The sequence below is a fragment of the Etheostoma cragini genome, chromosome 8 (genome assembly GCF_013103735.1).
Source record: "Etheostoma cragini isolate CJK2018 chromosome 8, CSU_Ecrag_1.0, whole genome shotgun sequence".
Lineage (NCBI taxonomy): Eukaryota > Metazoa > Chordata > Actinopteri > Perciformes > Percidae > Etheostoma > Etheostoma cragini.
Genome location: NC_048414.1, coordinates 23,494,403 through 23,513,113, shown reverse-complemented (window position 1 = coordinate 23,513,113; position 18,711 = coordinate 23,494,403). Strand labels below are relative to the sequence as shown.

The following is an 18,711-nucleotide window of genomic DNA, read 5'->3' as shown; positions in this document are numbered from 1 at the left end:
TATTTGGGGGTGAGGAACAAAGAAAGGTGATCTGACTGTCCCAGGTGGGGGAGGGGTGTCGCGACGTAGGCTCCAGCCATGTTTGTGTAAACATGGTTTCCTCTGGTGTGACAAGAAACATGCTGGTGAAATTTTGGTAGCACCGACTTTTAGTTTGAGGGATTAAAATCGCCAGCAACAATAAACACAGCTGTCTGTTGTCTACTGATGGCTGCATGAAGTTCTTTCATAGCAGACTTGGCGTCAGCATCCGGGAGACTATAGGCTGCATTGATAATCGTACACGTGAAGAGATACCGTGGTAGATAGAATGGTCTACATTTAACCATGAGAAACTCAAGGTTAGCTGAACAATGTCTCCCAACAATAGCAGAGTTTGTGCACCAAGCTTTGTTAATGTAAATGCACAATCCACCACCTCTGGTCTTACCGGAGCAATCTAGTGTTCTATCCGCCGGAATGTGTGGAATGTGAAAACCAAAAGCTCACGTCGGTTGTACGATGTAAAGGCACAGCTGTTCTGCACGAACAAACCCGAAATGAGGATGACAAATTACGCAAAATTGTAGAATCTGGAGAGACTGTGAACCTTGCGATGTACTCGCGCCGCCATCTTGGTCAACAGTATATCACTAGATTTAACCAATCTATCTTTATTAACAGGCTATGTACCACAGTACTTTAAAGTAGCTGTAATTAAACGTCTTCTGAAAAAGCCCAACCTTGATCCAGATGTTTTAGCCAACTATAGACCTATATCCAACCTTCCATTTCTCTCTAAGATACTTGAGAAAGTAGTTGCCAAACAGCTGTGTGACTTCCTGCATAACAACAGCTTATTTGTGGATTTTCAGTCGGGATTTAGAGTTAATCATAGCACAGAGAGAGCACTTGGGAAAATTGCTAGTGACCTCCTAATTGCATCAGACAAAGGGCTTATCTCTGTACTGGTGTTATTAGATCTTAGTGCTGCATTTGACACTATTGACCATCATATCTTATTACAGAGATTGGAAAATTTAATTTGCATTAAAGGAACTGCCCTAATATGGTTTAAGTCTTATTTATCAGATTGATCTCAGTTTGTTCATGTTAACGATGAATCCTCCGTGCACGCCAAAGTTAGTCATGGGGTCCCACAAGGATCTGTGCTCGGCCCAATCCTGTTCACATTACATATGCTTCCTTTAGGCAATATTATTAGGAAACACTCCATAAACTTTAATTTTTGGGCAGATGATACTCAATTATACCTGTCAATCAAGCCGGATGAAACTAATCAGTTAGCTAAACTTCAAGTGTGCCTTCAGGATATTAAAACCTGGATGACCTGTAATTTTCTAATGCTAAACTCAGATAAAAATGAAATTATTGTTCTGGGGCCCAAGCACCTCCGGGACGCATTATCCAAAGAGATAGTTACTCTAGATGGCATCACCCTGGCCTCCAGCACCACTGTGAGGAATCTTGGAGTTATCTTTAATCAGGACCTTTCCTTTAATTCTCACATAAAGCAAATTTCAAGGATTGCCTTTTTTCAACTACGTAATATTGCAAAAATCAGGAATATCCTGTCTAAAAATGATGCAGAAAAATTAGTCCATGCATTTGTTACTTCTAGGCTGGATTACCGCAATTCTCTATTATCAGGTTGCTTGAAAAAGTCTATAAAGACTCTTCAGCTGATCCAGAATGCTACAGCATGTGTTCTGACATTAACCAGGAAAAGATATCACATCTTTCCTGTTTTAGCTTCTCTGCATTGGCTTCCTGTAAAATCCAGAATAGAATTTAAAATCCTTCTTCTCACCTACAAAGCTCTTCATGTTCAGGCACCATCTTATCTTAAAGAGCTCATAGTACATTACTACCCCACCAGAGCACTGCACTCGCAGAATGCAGGGTTACTTGTGGTTCCTAGAGTCTCTAAAAGTAGAATGGGAGCCAGAGCGTTCAGCTATCAGGCTCCTCTCCTGTGGAACCAGGTTCCAGTTTGGGCTCAGGAAGCAGACACCGTCTCCACATTTAGGAGTAGGCTTAAGACTTTCCTCTTTGATAAAGCTTATAGTTAGGGTTGGCTCAGGAAAGTCCTAAACCATCCATTAGTTACGCCACTATAGGCCTAGACTGCTGGGGGACTTCCCATGATTCACTAAGCACCTCTAAAATTGAATTAAATATAGTTAGGGAGTGAAGAGTCGCAGCGTCCGCCTAACCCGGCCCACCTGCTTCTTGTCATAGTTGTCAGATTTACCTATCATATAATCAAAAATATAATAAAATTAGAGGGAGGCAGGGCATACAGCCCGATCCGCTTGGGGAGAGTTCTAGCCTGACCAGGCTCCTCTCTTTACCCTGTCTCTCTTGGTTATGCTGTAATAGTTTTAGACAGCTGGGGGACTTCCTTCAACCCACTGAGCTCCTCTCTCCTCTATCTATCTATCTATCTATCTATCTTTCTATCTTTCCATTGTGTGCATCCATGTCCCAGAAATGCTTGTTACTAACCTAGCTCCGGGGAGTCATTCCCCGGAGTCCTTATGTTCTTTCCCCCCCAACATGTTTCCTTGGATCAGGGAGGTTCCAAAATCATGGTTGCAGCAGTCGCCATGGTCCTGCTACATGTTCTGCAATGCCATGTTACATCCTGCCACGATCTGTGGTGCCCAGCTAAGTCCTGCTGTGCCTTAGAATGCCGCACAGTGCCCTACTTTAGGGCTGCACAATTATGGCCAAATTGATAATCAAGATTATTTTGATCAATATTGTTATCATGATTATTCTCACGATTATTTGTTGATTTTGAAGTTTTTCAAATGCAATGGATATACTCACAGAGAGACGGCTGACTCATTATGAATGGGCCCAGCACGCGTCAAATGACGGATACACCCGTCGTGTTTATGAAATGTCTGTATTGTCACTGCGCTGCATTTTTATGAACTATGATATTCTGGCCATTGGTCACATCTCTTGCAGGTCCAACAGGCTCAATCTCACACGCTATTAATCTACGAAGTGAAGTCAGTTGCATTCAATAACTTCTTCTGTGTTCTTTGTCATGGCGGCCGCAATAGCAGTTACCCGCGGAAGCACTGGTACAAATACTGGTTTGCCGTTACTCTGTCCTCTGTGATTGTCTACAGCTAGAAACTAAGCTGCGCAATGCAGGGAACAACTGACTGACACATGAGCAGACAGGGGTTTACGGAGCGATAGATGCCCTATGCAAAAAAAACGGAGCGTTCTATGAAATGACGCTTTAAACAAAATAAAAAAAATCACTTCGTCAAGTCAAAATCAAAAGTTCAAAAGTTAAGTCAAAATCGTGATTGTGATTAAAATGTGATTAATTGTGCAGCACTACCCTGCTATGTTACGAACTACTACAAAGAACTACTGCAAGCTACTATTTTTTGTGACTGTTATTGCGGCTCTTCATGCACTTTACTTTACAATACCTAATGTGACGCCACTTCACTTTACTTTACTTCAGTCTACCTTCTGTAGATTGTCTATTGTTTGCCTGTTTTTCTTGTGTGTTTACTTGTTTGTTTGTTTTGCTTTCATTGTAGAGAACGCTGCTGTAACAAGGGAATTTTCCTGCTGTGGGATGAATAAAGTATCTTCTAATCTAACCCCAGCCGGTCATCTGACACCGGCTGCCAAGAGCCTGGGTCTGTCATAGGGTTTCTTCCCAAAGGGAAGTTTTTCCTTGCCACTGTCGCACTGTTGCTTGCTCTGGAGAAAACTAACAGAACTGTTGGGTCCTTGTAAATTCTGGAGTAATGTCTTGTAAAGTGTCTAGAGATAACTCAATAATAATAAAAATTGAATTGAATTGAACCTAGAGATTTGGATATGGCCCGGGCAGGGGAGGGAGGAAGCCCGGTTCAGCCTGCTGGAGAAGCCGCTAGAGTGCGTAGGAGAGGAGTGCTGGCAAAGCTGCTCTTAAACAGCTTGCAGAGCGGTTGGAGTAATGTATGCAACTGCTGGCAACAAAAAAACGTGCTGTAGAGCCCAAGAGCCCTGGCGCTTATTTAACGTGTGTCTGTGTACGATTGTATGAAGGAAGACGCTCGATATAAAACCAGACGCGTTTAACAAAGTTACATTCAACAAAAATCATTCAACAAGTGTATTTTTTCAGGTAATTATGACACTTAACCAATATTTGAGATGTGTGAAAACACTATTTGACTGAAAGGGTTATCAGCTACAATCTCAGAAATAATTTATTTAAAAAAGACTAAAATGTTTTGACTAAAACTAGACTAAGATACCTGAGTTCTCTTTTCATGAAAACTAAACAAAAATGAGAAGACCTTTTGTCTACTAAAACTTGAGTTACAAAAAAACATATGTGAATGAATAAATATGACTAAAACTAGCAAGGACATTTGGCCCAAGACTAAGACTAAATTGAAAATAGTTGACAAAATTAACACTAATCTAGAGGCCTGGAGAACCTCCAATGTGCAATTGCAGCGTTTTTGTTGTTGCATTTGTTTTTGGGGATTTTTGCATTGTTTCTGTATTTGCAGCGCGTTTGTTTATTTGGTTGTGATGTGTGTATTTTAACCTTTATTTATTCAGGGCAGGTACACTGAGAGGCAGCCATCTTTTGCAGGAAGTCCCTCATCACATTTACACAGTTCCACATTCATACCTGAGTAAACAACAGTCAGAGGTTGAGGGCCTTGCTCAATAATAATAATAATAATCTTTATATGTAGAGCACTTTTCAAAAAACAAGTAACATAGTGCTTTGACAAGTGTTTACACTTGTCAAAGCACTGTTACTTGTTTTTACTTACTTGTTACTTGTTTTTTGGACAATAATATCCAAGAGACAATAATACAGAAAGACAAAAGCGTGAAAACATTAAAATATTAAAATATAGCTAAATATAAAATTTGTAAAATACAATGAAATAAAAGGGATAAAGTAAAGTCAATAAAATCGGGAAAGGCTCTCCTATAAAAGTATGTTTTAAAAAGGGACTTAAAAGAGTTCACTGACTCAGCTGACCTGATTTCCTCGGGCAGGCTTTCCAGAGCCTCGGGGCGCTGATAGCAAACGCTCTGTCCCCTTTAGTTTACAGTCGAGACTCTGGAACAGATAGCAGACCTCTGCCCAAGGATCTCAAGGTGCGTGATGGTGTAAATTGCTCAAGGTCACCTAAGTGGTAGTAATGAGGTATGGACAAGCGCTGGTCTTTCATTTTCCACACCAAGATATTTGAAGCGTGTTTGCTAAATGCTGCGCATGTGTTTTCAAATTTATGAAGATGTTATCTTAATTTGCTTGTGTTTTGTCTATAAGTTGCAGTGCATTTGCCCGTCAGACACCGTAACTTTAGGACTGAGAAGATGTGATATGTAAAAGTTCCGCACTCTGGCTTTAATGCATGCAGCCATCAAATGCTGCTGTGTTTTATGATGATGATGATGATCTAGTTATTGCTCTGCCCTATACTGTCAGTGCTGCAGACATACCTCACAACTGAGTGCTATAAAGCCTTGAAGGTGTGTGTGTATGTTACATATTTGTATGTATGTGAACTCACCTCCACATTGAGGACCACAGAGTCTTGGCTGTGGGATGAGGAGGAGGGATAGGAGTATGTTGGCTGAGCAGTCATGGGTTTAATGGTGATTAGACGCAGAGAGCCTGCATGGTCTTCGTATTGGTCTGGGAAGAAGAAGACAAATAGGTTAGAAAGAGTTAGACAGAGACAGTGCTTCCCGTAAGCCATAAAGACATATCAGACATATGACAAAATGTGCCAAAAATTCCCAAAACATTCAAACAGCAATTTTGTTCAATCCTCTAAGCATATCTGTCAAACAAGGGGGAAAAGCTTGCTGATCACATCAGTTTCTAGCACAATGTGAATGGATTTAATTTGACTTTCCTTGTGTTCAAGAAGCTTTCTGCCCTAGAATGAGTGGCTCAACCTCTGTTTAAGTGCATTTAAGGTTGGATGTTAAGCTTCCTAGAGTTTTCTGTACTGCACTTGGCCTAGTCTGCAGAAGGGAAATGCAGGGAATTTAGGGAAATCAGCAGATGATTATCTTAGTATAGCAAATAAAGAACTCCACTTTTCGACACCTCTAAAGTGTATTTACATTTTACATTATGTTTATTTAATTCCCACAAAAATGTGTAACAAAAGATTTTTTTTGTGGGATGGGCAGAGCCAGGATAACAGTTTACCCATGTATCCAGTCTTTAAACACACATTATGTAATTTCCCACCAGCTAGGGGTCTCTTAATCAAGCAATAACAAAAGAGGGAGTTTGGTGACTTTATGAGGTAGCGTGGGAATTGTTGTATTCACCACCATTGCTATCAATCATTGCAATCAGCTCCCCGTGGTTAGGTTTCCTTCAGGTTTTTACCAGGAACCGCATTATCCACAAAGATTTCCTCCTCTCCAAAACAAACATTTGCGATTAACAAGAGTAAAAACACTGAATGAACACTGAATTTATGACACAATGCTGATGCATGCACAAAGGGGATAAGATGCCCCCCCCCCATAAAATTTATGGAGAAAACAAATTGGTTTGTTCTCTGGGATTAAAGTGGTACATATGGAATTGGAATTAATGACTTTTCTGCAATTTTCATACTTCGCAAAGTCATCCAGTGAGCCTGATTGGACCCTTTGGTGGGTCGGTTCTGGCCCAGGAGCCACATGTTTCACACCCCTGACCTAGTAAATGATAAATGTTAACAACCAAACAAGAACCCAACTATGTGAGAACTTAAAAGGATAATTGTCCGTACATAAGGTGTGTGTTAGACAATTTGATTTATCTGTACCAGGTTCTTCATGCACATTTCTGAAAGGCAGATTTTCTGATTTCTTCCTGGTGTTATATGTTGTTGTTTTTCCCCCATGCTTCCATTGGCCCTGATATGCAATCAAAAAATAATGAACTTTGTCTTATTCTGTAACTAATGTAAGATTTAATTATTGACATGGCAACCCTCAAAATTTGGATTAGAACAATACTAAATGTATTTAGAAACAAAACAACTCTGTGCAACTCTGTGCGGCTGAGCGTGTGATGGACTAGTCACGTTTAGAGAGGCTCTGCTTCCTCCACCAAATAAAGACAAATTAAGACTATATATTTTTGGGAAGATAGCCGGGAGCCTTGGCGGTGATTGGTGTTGACATGCAGTGGCATCAGGGTGAAGACGAATAAAGCCAAAAACACAGAAAGACAAACTACAACCGAAGAAACGAGAGACAAGACGAAAGCTAACCCGCTTACAACTAGCATCAAAATGCTGTGACGGACGAGGCGCCGACAATGACGGACGTCATGGCAGCTATTAACAAACTAAACCAGAATGTCGACTGTAAGTTCGACTTGCTCAATTCGTCCATCGCTGGTCTGAAACAGACACTGGATGCTGTGGAGCAAAGAGTTATCTCAAACGAAGGAGGGCTAAACGAACATGAGGCCTGAATTAAAAAACTAGAGGATCAGTGTTCAAGATGGGCAGAAGAGGCTAGATTGATCAGCGAGCGAGTGGACGACCTGGTAGCTAGATCTAGACGGCAAAGGCAAAAAAAGGCATTTTGTTTCAAAACTTATTCCAGCACTACTGGGAGAAGAAAACTTCGTCAACAACACTGTTAAGTGGATCGTGCACAATTCCTATTCTAGGATGATTTTATGCTGCTGGACTCTAAACTTGTCTCCAATGTTGTAGCCATACAATACCATATATCTTGATAAGTGACCATGCTCCCATGTAACTTGACATCAGATTCAACATTTTTAGAGGTGAATACACTTGGAAATTTGATAACACAATTTTAAAAGATAAAGGTTTTCTGGACTATATGTCGGTCAGGCTGCCAGACATTATTGCCACCAATGACACAGGGGACGTGGATGATTCAGTACTGTGGGAATCAATCAAAGCAGTGCTTAGAGGGACCAATGTATCTTATGTAGCAGGTAGGAGAAAACAAGCAGGAAAGAGGTTAGTGGATCTGGATGAATTTATTTCTCAACTAGAGCATTTCTACAAAACCTCGACACTGTTGTGAACTCTGGCAGGGACAAATGTCCGGTGTAGCTGGGTATGGTTCTGGCTAAAAGGATTATATTGCGATTATGGAAGTCCGAGGCAGCGCCCTCATTTGAGATGTGGTTAAGAGAGCTGGGCGAGGTCCTCCATCTGGAAAAGCTCAGATTCACAAATTCAGGGAGAAAAGTGTATTTAATAGGGCATGGGCTCCGATTTTAAAACACTTGTGGGGTCTGAGGGTGTTAGCGGTGTGATTGTCTAAGGTTTGCTTTCTGTTCTCTTAACTAAGTCTTAAAATTTGCTATGGTGTCTCACCATAATGTACTGCCACATAACTACAATTTTTACATTCTTTATTTTTGCTCATTGTTGTTGATGTTATTGTTATTGATGTTGTTATGTTATTGTATGGATAAGAAAACGGAAAATTAAGTTGCTTGTGTGAAACAAAATGTGGTCAGTACGCAAGGTTGAACTGCAATAAACACACTCTAAAAAACAAAAAAACAAACAAAAAGACATATTTGTGCAGTTTCATGTTGTTTGGCTTGATGAGAAAACAAAAGATGTAAGGTGCGTGGTCTGTTTTTTGTTGTTGTTTTTTTTACATTATCGGAGGCTCTATATATTAATGTGTGTATGGTATTTCAGGAAGCCGCAGATGGACAGTGCTGTACTGGGTCCACTGTGACTCACTGCTTGACTGACATCATATGGCAGACTGCTTCATTGTAGGGCTACAACATTTCGCCATTAACTCAGCTCCAAACCCACACTGTCACCATTCATACTGGCTGCAGCTAAGCCCCCTTTATTTGTTGCTGTTTCTGCACCACCTATTACCACCTACACTCACCTAAAGTATTATTAGGAACACCTGTTCAATTTCTCATTAATGCAATTATCTAATCAACTAATCACATGGCAGTTGCTTCAATGCATTTAGGGGTGTGGTCCTGGTCAAGACAATCTCCTGAACTCCAAACTGAATGTCAGATTGGGAAAGAAAGGTGATTTAAGCAATTTTGAGAGTGGCATGGTTGTTGGTGCCAGACGGAACATTCTGAGTATTTCACAATCTGCTCGGTTACTGGGCACATACATTTTTAGGGTTTACGAATAATGGTGTGAAAAAGGAAAAACATTCAGTCCTTTGGGAGAAAATGCCTTGTTAATGCTAGAGGTCAGAGGAGAATGGGCAGACTGATTCAAGCTGATAGAAGAGCAACTTTGACTGAAATAACCACTCATTAACTCCGAGGTATGCAACAAAGCATTTGTGAAGCCACAACACGCACAACCTTGAGGCGAAAGGGCTTCAACAGCAGAAGACCCCACCGGGTACCACCCATCTCCACTACAAATAGGAAAAAGAGGCTACAATTTGCGGGAGCTCACCAAAATTGGACAGTTGAAGACTGGAAAAATGTTGCACAGTCTGATGAGTCTCAATTTCTGTTGAGACATTCAGATGGTAGAGTCAGAATTTGGCGCAAACAGAATGAGAACATGGATCCATCATGCCTTGTTACCACTGTGCAGGCTGGTGGTGGTGGTGTAATGGTGTGGGGGATGTTTTCTTGGCACACTTTAGGCCCCTTGTGCCAATTGGGCATTGTTTAAATTCCACGGCCTACCTGAGCATTGTTTCTGACAATGTCCATCCCTTTATGGCCACCATGTACCCATTCTCTGATAGATACTTCCAGCAGGATAATGCACCATGTACAAAAGCTAGAATCATTTCAAATTTGGATTCTTGAAAATGACAATGAGTTCACTGTGCTAAAATGGTCCCCACAGTCAATTCAATTTCAATTTTCAATTCAAATTTATTTATAGTATTAATTCATAGCAAGAGTTATCTCAAGACACTTTACAGATAGAGTAGGTCTAGACCACACTCCAGACTTTACAAGGACCCAACAGTTCTAGTAGTTTCCTCCAGAGCAATCAACAGTGCGACAGTGACGAGGAAAAACTTCCATTTAGGCAGAAACCTCGGACAGACCCAGGCTCTTGGTAGGTGGTGTCTGACGACCGACTGGGGTTAGAATGAAGAGTGGCAATAACAGTCACAAAAAATAGTAGTTTGTAGTAGTTCTTTGTAGTAGTTCATGGCATAGTAGGGCACTGTGCGGCATTACAAGGAACAACAGGACGTAGCAGGGCACCGCAAAGCATAGCAGGATGTGGCAGGTCACCGCAGAGCGTAGCAGGACATAGCAGGGCACCGCAGAGAGAGCAGGATGTAACATGGCATCACAGAACATGTAGCGGGACCATGGCAACAACTGCTACCATGATTTTGGAGCCTCCCTGATCCAAGGAAACAAGATCACCAGGGGCCTGTTGCACGAAAGTAGAATAAAGATATCCAGGATAAGTGAAAAAGCGCAGCTTGACTTAGTGTGATCTGCTCATCGCGGCTTAATCGGTTGCACGATTGCCAAGCCAGGATGAACAGGTGAAGCTATGTCAAGCCAGGTGTAGATGGCTGGGATAAGTGCACGTTCACGGCTTTCTCACATAGACCATGGTATCGATCACAGATTTACTGATGCAGAATTGAGAAGACACATGCGCCATATGTTTCACCCAATGAGCAGAAGCTTAAATGGAAAGTAACGAGGAGGGGAAGGATTTAATATGGAGAAAGGGAAATACGGCTCTTATCAAACGGAGAGAAAAAGCCGAACAGACGCGGACCCGACTGAATGTGTAGGGTGTAAAAATATCTCCTTAGGCTATAGTCACTCCACATTTTACAAAGTTGTAAGCTACACTGTGTTTTAATTGCTTTAAATATGCTTGTTTCATGTGTCTGTTTTTATGTGATAAATGTGCTGGCTTTACTGTATAGTGTCTTTGACTAGCCTACCATGTAAAGCACTATATAAATAAAATGTATTATTATTCAGCCTTTGCCTTAAAAGTGAGCAGAGGGAATAATGTTCCTTGGGAAATGGACCCTAAGGACATAGGCTTAATTTCGAACCCTTATTCACAATGCGAGAACATGTTTTACAACCATACGCTATATCTAATTCTTTGTAGGCTACAATTAATATTTATACAGAACAATCAGAAAGGGACAACAACTAGAAAAATGAATAAGTGACTTCAAAACACGCTGTGAGCATTTGTAATACAATATTCATGGGTTATTCTTCTGACAAGTGACCGCACAAAAATTAAAAGATTAAGAACCATTGCATTGTTCCCGGTGTGATGAACGTAAACTACACTACATACGTAGGCCTACTGTATATGGGCCACGTTATTGGTCCAGGGATGTGAGACTAATTGAGAAGGTTATGAAACCAATGTAAGCTATAATAAAAAACACTGTGCCTACATATTAAGGAGTAACGCAAACTGTCCTTTATTAGAGAAGGATGAGCAACAAGAAAATGAAATCATGAATGTATTCCCTGACCAGTCTGCCATTAATATCATTTGGGAATATCACTACATTAATATCATCTGGGAATATCACCACATTAATATTGTCACACTTAATCTTCAAGCGCGTCCTGTATAAACCTGAAGCTGAGACCACGGACGCTGCGCTGCTCATCTCTACTTTTACAGAGAGAGTGGACACTGACGCGACTCGTAGGTCTGACGGCAGGCGGCTGCCACCGGTCACCGGCCACCGGTCACCGGGCAGCGGCCACTGGTCACCAGCCACCGGCCACCGTCCACCGGGCAGCGGCCACCGGTCACCAGCCACCGGCCAGCGGCCACCGGCCAGCGGCCACCGGGCAGCGGCCACCGGCCACCGGGCAGCCACACGCCAGGCAGCCTCGAAACAGTACCGTCCCACCGGGAAAAGTCCCACTCCGCATCAGGGTGCCAGTGCCATTCCTAAACATCTAAACAGCTGTAGTAGGGTTTAAATCCAACTCGCGACAACAATAATGACAAGTAGGCTAATGCATGTTAATAAAAATAAAGCAGAACACATGCAGAAGACAACGGAATAACTGTTAAACACGTTTATTTCGGATCAGAGCCGCAGCTGATTTGACACATGAGACTCCAGGATTAATCTTAGCCTGGCTGTTAGCCTGCTCTGGACCAGGCTAGCCGCAAAGAATAAATCTCCATGGTTACTTGGCTGGGCTTAATTCAATCCGGTTTCGTGCAACCGACTCCAAGCTAAATTTAGCCAGGATAACTTGAGTAGCCCGGCTTAATCCCTTATACTAGTTTCGTGCAACAGGCCCCTGATCTGATCATATTATTTGTTTAGTATGGATGCACCCTGTTTCAGTTCAGCTGGGAAGAGGCCTAGTGACCCAACCCCAAATAAACATAAAAATGAAGATGGATGGATGGTTTGTTATGTAACTATGTATAGGACACAAACATAATTTGAATTTACACCTTGCAGATTACAGAAAGGCTGTGTCAGTAAACTTTAGCTGCAGCGCAAAGGCCAAGGATTGGTGTGATGATAACTATCAATTTGAGGGTCACTTTGGTCTATAGAAGGACCTTTGTTTCATTAGCCGCTTTCTGAGCAAAGAGATTTTTGCATTACCTAAAACATAACATTCCTTGAACACTTTTTTCTTTTGTGTTCCAACTGGACCAATTTGGGGGAGTTTAAAGTTCCTGTAACTCTGTAACTCTCTCAGCTCCTTCTTCATGGAAGGGTCTTTTTGCTGTCATCCTTTCCACATTGGTCAACTAGAGTTGGGTTTCCGGTACAGACAGACCAAAGACGGAACAATGCTTTGCCAATCAAAGAGAGACGGCTGACTCATTATGAACGGGTCCAGCACGGGTCGAATGGTGGATCCACAAGTTGTGTGTTTGAAATGTCTGTATTGTCACTGAGGTTTGCCCCTCATTTTTAACAATATACAGCTGTGTTAATGACAATTGAAACTGTGGAAAAATGTCAGAAGTGTGGACCGGTAGCCGCTGTGTGGCCGGGCGCGTAGAGTGAGACGAGAGAGAGTAGAGGGGATATCCAACACAGGCACGGCTTCACAGACAAAATGGGTCATGTAACGCAAAATTAAACCATATCCATAAAAACAGCATTGCAGCGGATGCGAGGACATTAGCACCGGTGTGTCCTAGAGGAGCTAACAGCTAACAGACGTTACTAGCAGTGACTAGCACTGGTCACTGCTGTTGTCTGAAAAACAACAGACGGGACAAAATGTTGCGTTTACTGGTAAACTGGTAAACCTTGAGACCGACGTATAACCGACTCCTCTTTGTTGAGTTTTCCTCCCGTTACTCTGTCCTCTCAGACTGTCTACATCTAGAAACTAAGCGGGGTGCATGGAACTACTTTGACTGGCATATGAGCAGACAGTGGTTTACGGAGCGGTGGATTGGCTTTGCAAAAAAACTCTATGAAATTACGCTTTAAAAAATATATATCGCTCGATCACGCAAATTTGATCGTGGGAAGTCAAAATCCTGATTGCGATTAAAATTCAATTAATTGTGCAGCTCTAGTCAGGAGCCAGTTAGCTTTGTGTCAGGAAAGGTCAGTTGCCAAAAACTAATTGCAGCACTAACTCCCGAAAATCCAAAAATGTCATTTTTATGATGTGATTAAACAAACACGGTGCAACGTGTTACTGTAATTACCAAGTTTTGGAGGTAATAATGTTTTTGAACATCAGAAGTTTGCTGTTTCCCCCCACTTTTGGCTTCATGCTAAGCCAAGCTGACCCTTGCCTGGCTTTACCACAATACGATCTGGACATGAGAATGCTATCAGTCTTTTTATATAACTTCCTTCAGGAAAGTAAAAAAGTAAATAGGTGCATTTTATTCATAGAACACTTTTCACAGATGAATTCACAAAATGATTTAAATAAAAACATACAAGAAATAACTGTTAGCAGACTGTCACTTTACTGTTTATTGCAATCAAATGTTTTTTTTTATTTTCAAGGTTGCTGTGGCTCAGTGGTAGAGCGGTTGCCTGCCATTCAGAAGGTTGGTAGTTCAATCCCTGGCTCTGCAGTCCCATGTCAAAGTGTCCTTGGGCAAGACACTGAACCCCAAGTGGTCCCTGATGCAGCGCTATTGGAGTGCAAATGTGTTTGAGTGTGTATCTCATGAGCAGGTGGCACCTTATACAGCAGCCTTGGCCACAGTGAATGAATGTGTGTGAATGGTGAATGGTTCCTGTACTATTTAAAGCGGTTTGAGTAGTTGTTAAGACTAGAAAAGCACTATATAAACATGTGTAATTTCTTTACATTTATTATGAATTCTGAGTAAACTATACTTTTTAACAACTCAATATTATCATGTTTTGCCTGTTACTAACAAGACTGTATGGCTGCAAGCGTCTCGAACGGTAAGTTCAGAAGGTGAAAAACAAAATCCGAAATCATGAATTATTTTCCAGATGGAGTCACGGATAAGTTTGTGATTTTTAGATGTTATTGTCCAGTGTCCCTGATGTTGACGTACATTTGATCAAACCTCATTTAAAATTGAGTCTATTTATTTCATAGACTGCAAACCTCCTGGTAAGTTAGTGCACATTAACTTACATTATTAGTTAGCCAATTAGCTTTAATTTCTTGATTTATTTTTGATTTCTTCTTTGTTAGTGCCCTGCTAAAAGTAACTCTGTTTTTCTTTTGGCTTAGTTGTAAGTGAAAATGATTAGCTGTCATTTCAGTGTGCGATGCCTCCCTTGCTCCCCTTGTTCTCTACCATACATATTATTTTAAGATGTGCATGTGGCAATAGTCTTTTTACTCTTTTACTGCTTTTACTGCTATTGTTTGAAGAAATAAAAAACTTCTCTGGAGGAGGCATACTCCAATATTATGACCCAGATGGTTTGTGGACGCTTCTTGCACCTGTCCTAAGTGATTTTGTGTAGTGGTGGCTACATTGGGGCGGCTGTGGCTCAGTTGTAGAGCGGTTGCCTGCCAATCGGAACGTTGATGGTTCGATCCCCGCCCCTGCAGTCATTGTCGAAGTGTCCTTGGGCAAGACACTGAACCCCAACTTTCACTCGGTGCTGCGCATCGGCCACAGTGTATGAATGTGTGTGATGTAAAAGCTGTAAGATGTAAAAGATGTAAAAGCGCTTTGAGCAGTTGTTAAGACTGGAAACTCTGTGTTTCTCTCTCGCTCTATCTCTTACTCACACACACACACACACACACACACACACACCTGGTGTGAAAATAAAAAAGAACCAAAAAAAAAGAAATTAGCACACTGATCATAGAAAAATTAAAAGTTACAAAAAGAAAGTTATATTGAGTATGAAAACTCTTGTTCATTACATTTTACTTAATAATTACAACCGCATTGTTGTATTTATTGTTGCAAAACTAGTTCTGTATATAGTTTGTTTGTTACCATGACAACACCATTGATCTGAAGCTCAATGCTGATGCTGTTATGTAGATAGTTTTCTAATCAGCAATAAATATAACAATTTCTGACCAATGTCAGACATTTTCTGACAACCCATGTCAATTTCATGCTTAAAATAACATACCGGTTAAAGCCACGCCCATTTCAAGACAAGCAGACCCACTTCCGGGTTAAACCTGACCACTTCCGGGTTAGGCCCCGCTCAGTCCGAGTAAAGATACGGATACAGATATTTCATGTGGTAAACAGATACAGATACAGATAATGCTGTACTCGCTCAACCATAGTTAGAATATACAATTTAGTTGAATTTGTAACGGAGTAATGCTAAACAAGCTGAGTTAAATAGGGGGGGAATGATTGTTTAAACTAAGTAGCTTCAGTTACTGTAACTTGGTTATTAGTACATTTAACTCAAATGTTTTGTATTCCATTCCATTATGGGCTCACATAGAGTACATTGAACGTAGTCCGCCTCACTTATTCAAATAATTCTTCATCACTTAAAAATGTTAAGGCAATAAGTTACCTTGATTTTTTAAAGTAGTTTCTACTTATCCGGGTTTACAGTGCACAGGCAAACACTGGAACATAAAAACATGTCCCAGGGCCGAAACATACAGAGAGCAAAGACAGGACGAGGAAACACAAAAAGGATGCAACAGAAAGAATGACGTCCACAGCTTACAAATAATACATGCAAAAACAGACATTCACAAACACATACATAAAAAGATTCATGCATAGATAGGCACCAGACAGGGGACCAATCACACATGCAAACAGAAACAAACAGAAGTAAAGACTAACACAAATTCACCGCATGGATTTCAAAGACTTTCAAAGACAAGTGTCAAAGTCTGTTCTGGGGCTCCATTATAACGAGCCGTAGACAGTTCAATGTATACGACATCCAAAACAGAAAGGATCCATGTACAGTATCAATCAATCACATTTAAAAACAACCAGGTTGACCAAAGTGCTGTACATAGACATGGAACAATAAATAGACAGAATACAACACCAGACAAATACAACATACAGTTCTCATGCTGTATTAAAAGCCAGGGAATAAAAATGTGTTTTAAGTCGCGATTTAAAAACCGGAAGGCTGGGGGCCAGTTTGAACAGATAAGTCATGGGGGAGCTTCCAACGGGTTGCAATCATGCTTTTAGCAGAGATGGGTACTTGAGTAAAGTAACAAAGTATTTGTATTTGTAAAGTATAACTGTACTCAAGTAGATTTTTCTGATATTTTAACTTACTATTTTTTGTGACAACTTTAAATTTTTATTCCTGACATTTTACAAAATTGGCTCATTAGTTTTGTACAAGAGGTGTGACTGTGAGTGCATGTCAGAATAGCGTGAACACACGCTTCACACCACAAGCGGGCGCAAGAGCCACACGGAGAAAAAAAAGCTGAGCTTGTGTGAGACTAAGTTGTATAACTGATATATTGGTCTATAGTTCTTGCATAGTGTAAGGCAGCTGTTCACAAGCCTATAAACCTAGTCTTGTATTTTTGTTTTAATTCTTCCGAGCCAAGTGTTTAGTCAGTAAATGCAACACAGCCAATCTAGGTAACGTTTACCATCGCAAGACTTGTGATTCAGTTTTTCTAGTTGTAAGGCACTCATGGCTCCCTGCATGGGCACGCTAAAACGCTGTCTATGTCTGAGCTAGAGGCCGACACAACGCAGTGGATCATCTTAGAACAACATTGGCTGTGATTGTAAACTAACCTGTTACTGGAGGAAGTAAAGTTTGTAAAGAAGATCCCTTGTTGTGTGTCTAACTATACCAATGCACCACCATCCCACTGGAAGGTAAAGCCCGACAACTGGTGTCAGAAGTGGGATCTTCTGCAAAACTTCTGTGAGTGAATTCAATCATGAAGACAATATCCTGACGCATACTGAGCTAACTAACAACATTAGAGCTAAGCTACAACTCGTCACGGATGTGTTGGAAAAGAGAAAAAAGATCGCAAAGGAAAGAGTGGTCAATTTGCCGCAACATTGCTGTGCCCGCAACTTCCGGTACGTGCCTTTAACAATAAGAGCACCGCAGGAAGTGCCCCAAAAATAAAATAAAAAATAAAATGACTAAGGAATTACAAGGCGCTACGGCAGGCGCTACGGCAGGCCCTGCAGAGGCAAGAATAGCTCCTGAATGGTTGCAAGCTGTGTTGGAAAATCAAAATCAACAAACAAGACACCTTCAATCGATGTTGGCCCCGGTTCTTTCACACATAACAGGAAAATCAGCTGCACAACCAACACCACCATCACTCGTTACTGCAAAAGGGGGAGAGGACATAAGCTCAATGCATTCTACAAAAGAAAGGCATGCACCTGACCCAAGTGCCCCTTTTGAAATGAATACTATACCAAGAGATCGTGCTCCCTTTGCAGCCAAACTAGAGGTCATAAATCAAAGATCTCAAAGCTCAGGCCCATCATGGCGGGCAACAAATCTTGACAGCAGACGCAGAGAGAATAGAGATTCTGAGCGTGAAATCCAACACACGCTTGCTAACCAAGACGAAAGGAAGCAAAATAATTCTGGAGCCTGCTACAACACATTGTCAGAGCCCCAGGGGCCTAAATTAGCCACATTTGATGGAAATGAGGATTGGGACTCTTTTTTAAAGCCGTTTGAACATCAAGCCAGGAAATATGGGTGGAGTGCCATAGAACGAGTGGACAGGCTGCATGAGTGTTTAAGAGGAGCTGCAGTGCGGTACGTCTGTTCACTACCAGAGCACACAAGAGAAGATTATGTTCTCCTGGTAGAGCAACTCACTCAACGCTTTGGGAAAAACAACCCCCCAACCACATTAAGGAGGAAGCTTGGAGAACTCCGACAGGGGCAAGAGACATCAGTTGAGTTTGCAGAGGAGGTGAGACGCCTTATCAGACTTGCATATCCAGGAGTAGATCTCCAGCTGCAGGACCAACTAGCAACTGATGCTTTCCTCAAAGGCTTACGAAACCAAAAGGTGGCTTATGAAGTCATGAATCGTGACCCAGGCTCCCTTGTTGAGGCCCAAATGTTTGTGGACGCCCATGAGCATAACTTCAAAGCTGCTGTGGGCAGTGACAATGAAATAAAGAACAGGGCAAGCCGCATCTCATGGGTTGATGAAGGAGACATGTGTGAAGAGACTGCTACAATGTCCCACAAGATCCAGACCCCCCAGTATGTTACGTCTGACCAGTTTGCTGCACTAATGGATCAAGTGAAGACCCTTGTTAACACAGT

The 18,711-nt window shown here is 41.5% G+C and overlaps 1 protein-coding gene across 2 annotated transcripts in view; it reads right to left on the bottom strand.

Moving 5' to 3' along the window:
* kiaa1549la (KIAA1549-like a) overlaps positions 1-18,711 on the bottom strand; it is a 220,819-nt gene that overhangs the window by 43,057 nt on the left and 159,051 nt on the right. For both annotated transcript variants that reach the window (XM_034878301.1, XM_034878302.1), the window contains one exon: positions 5,571-5,695. In XM_034878301.1, the coding sequence (XP_034734192.1) occupies positions 5,571-5,695 (125 nt within the window). The remainder of the gene's footprint in view (positions 1-5,570; positions 5,696-18,711) is intronic.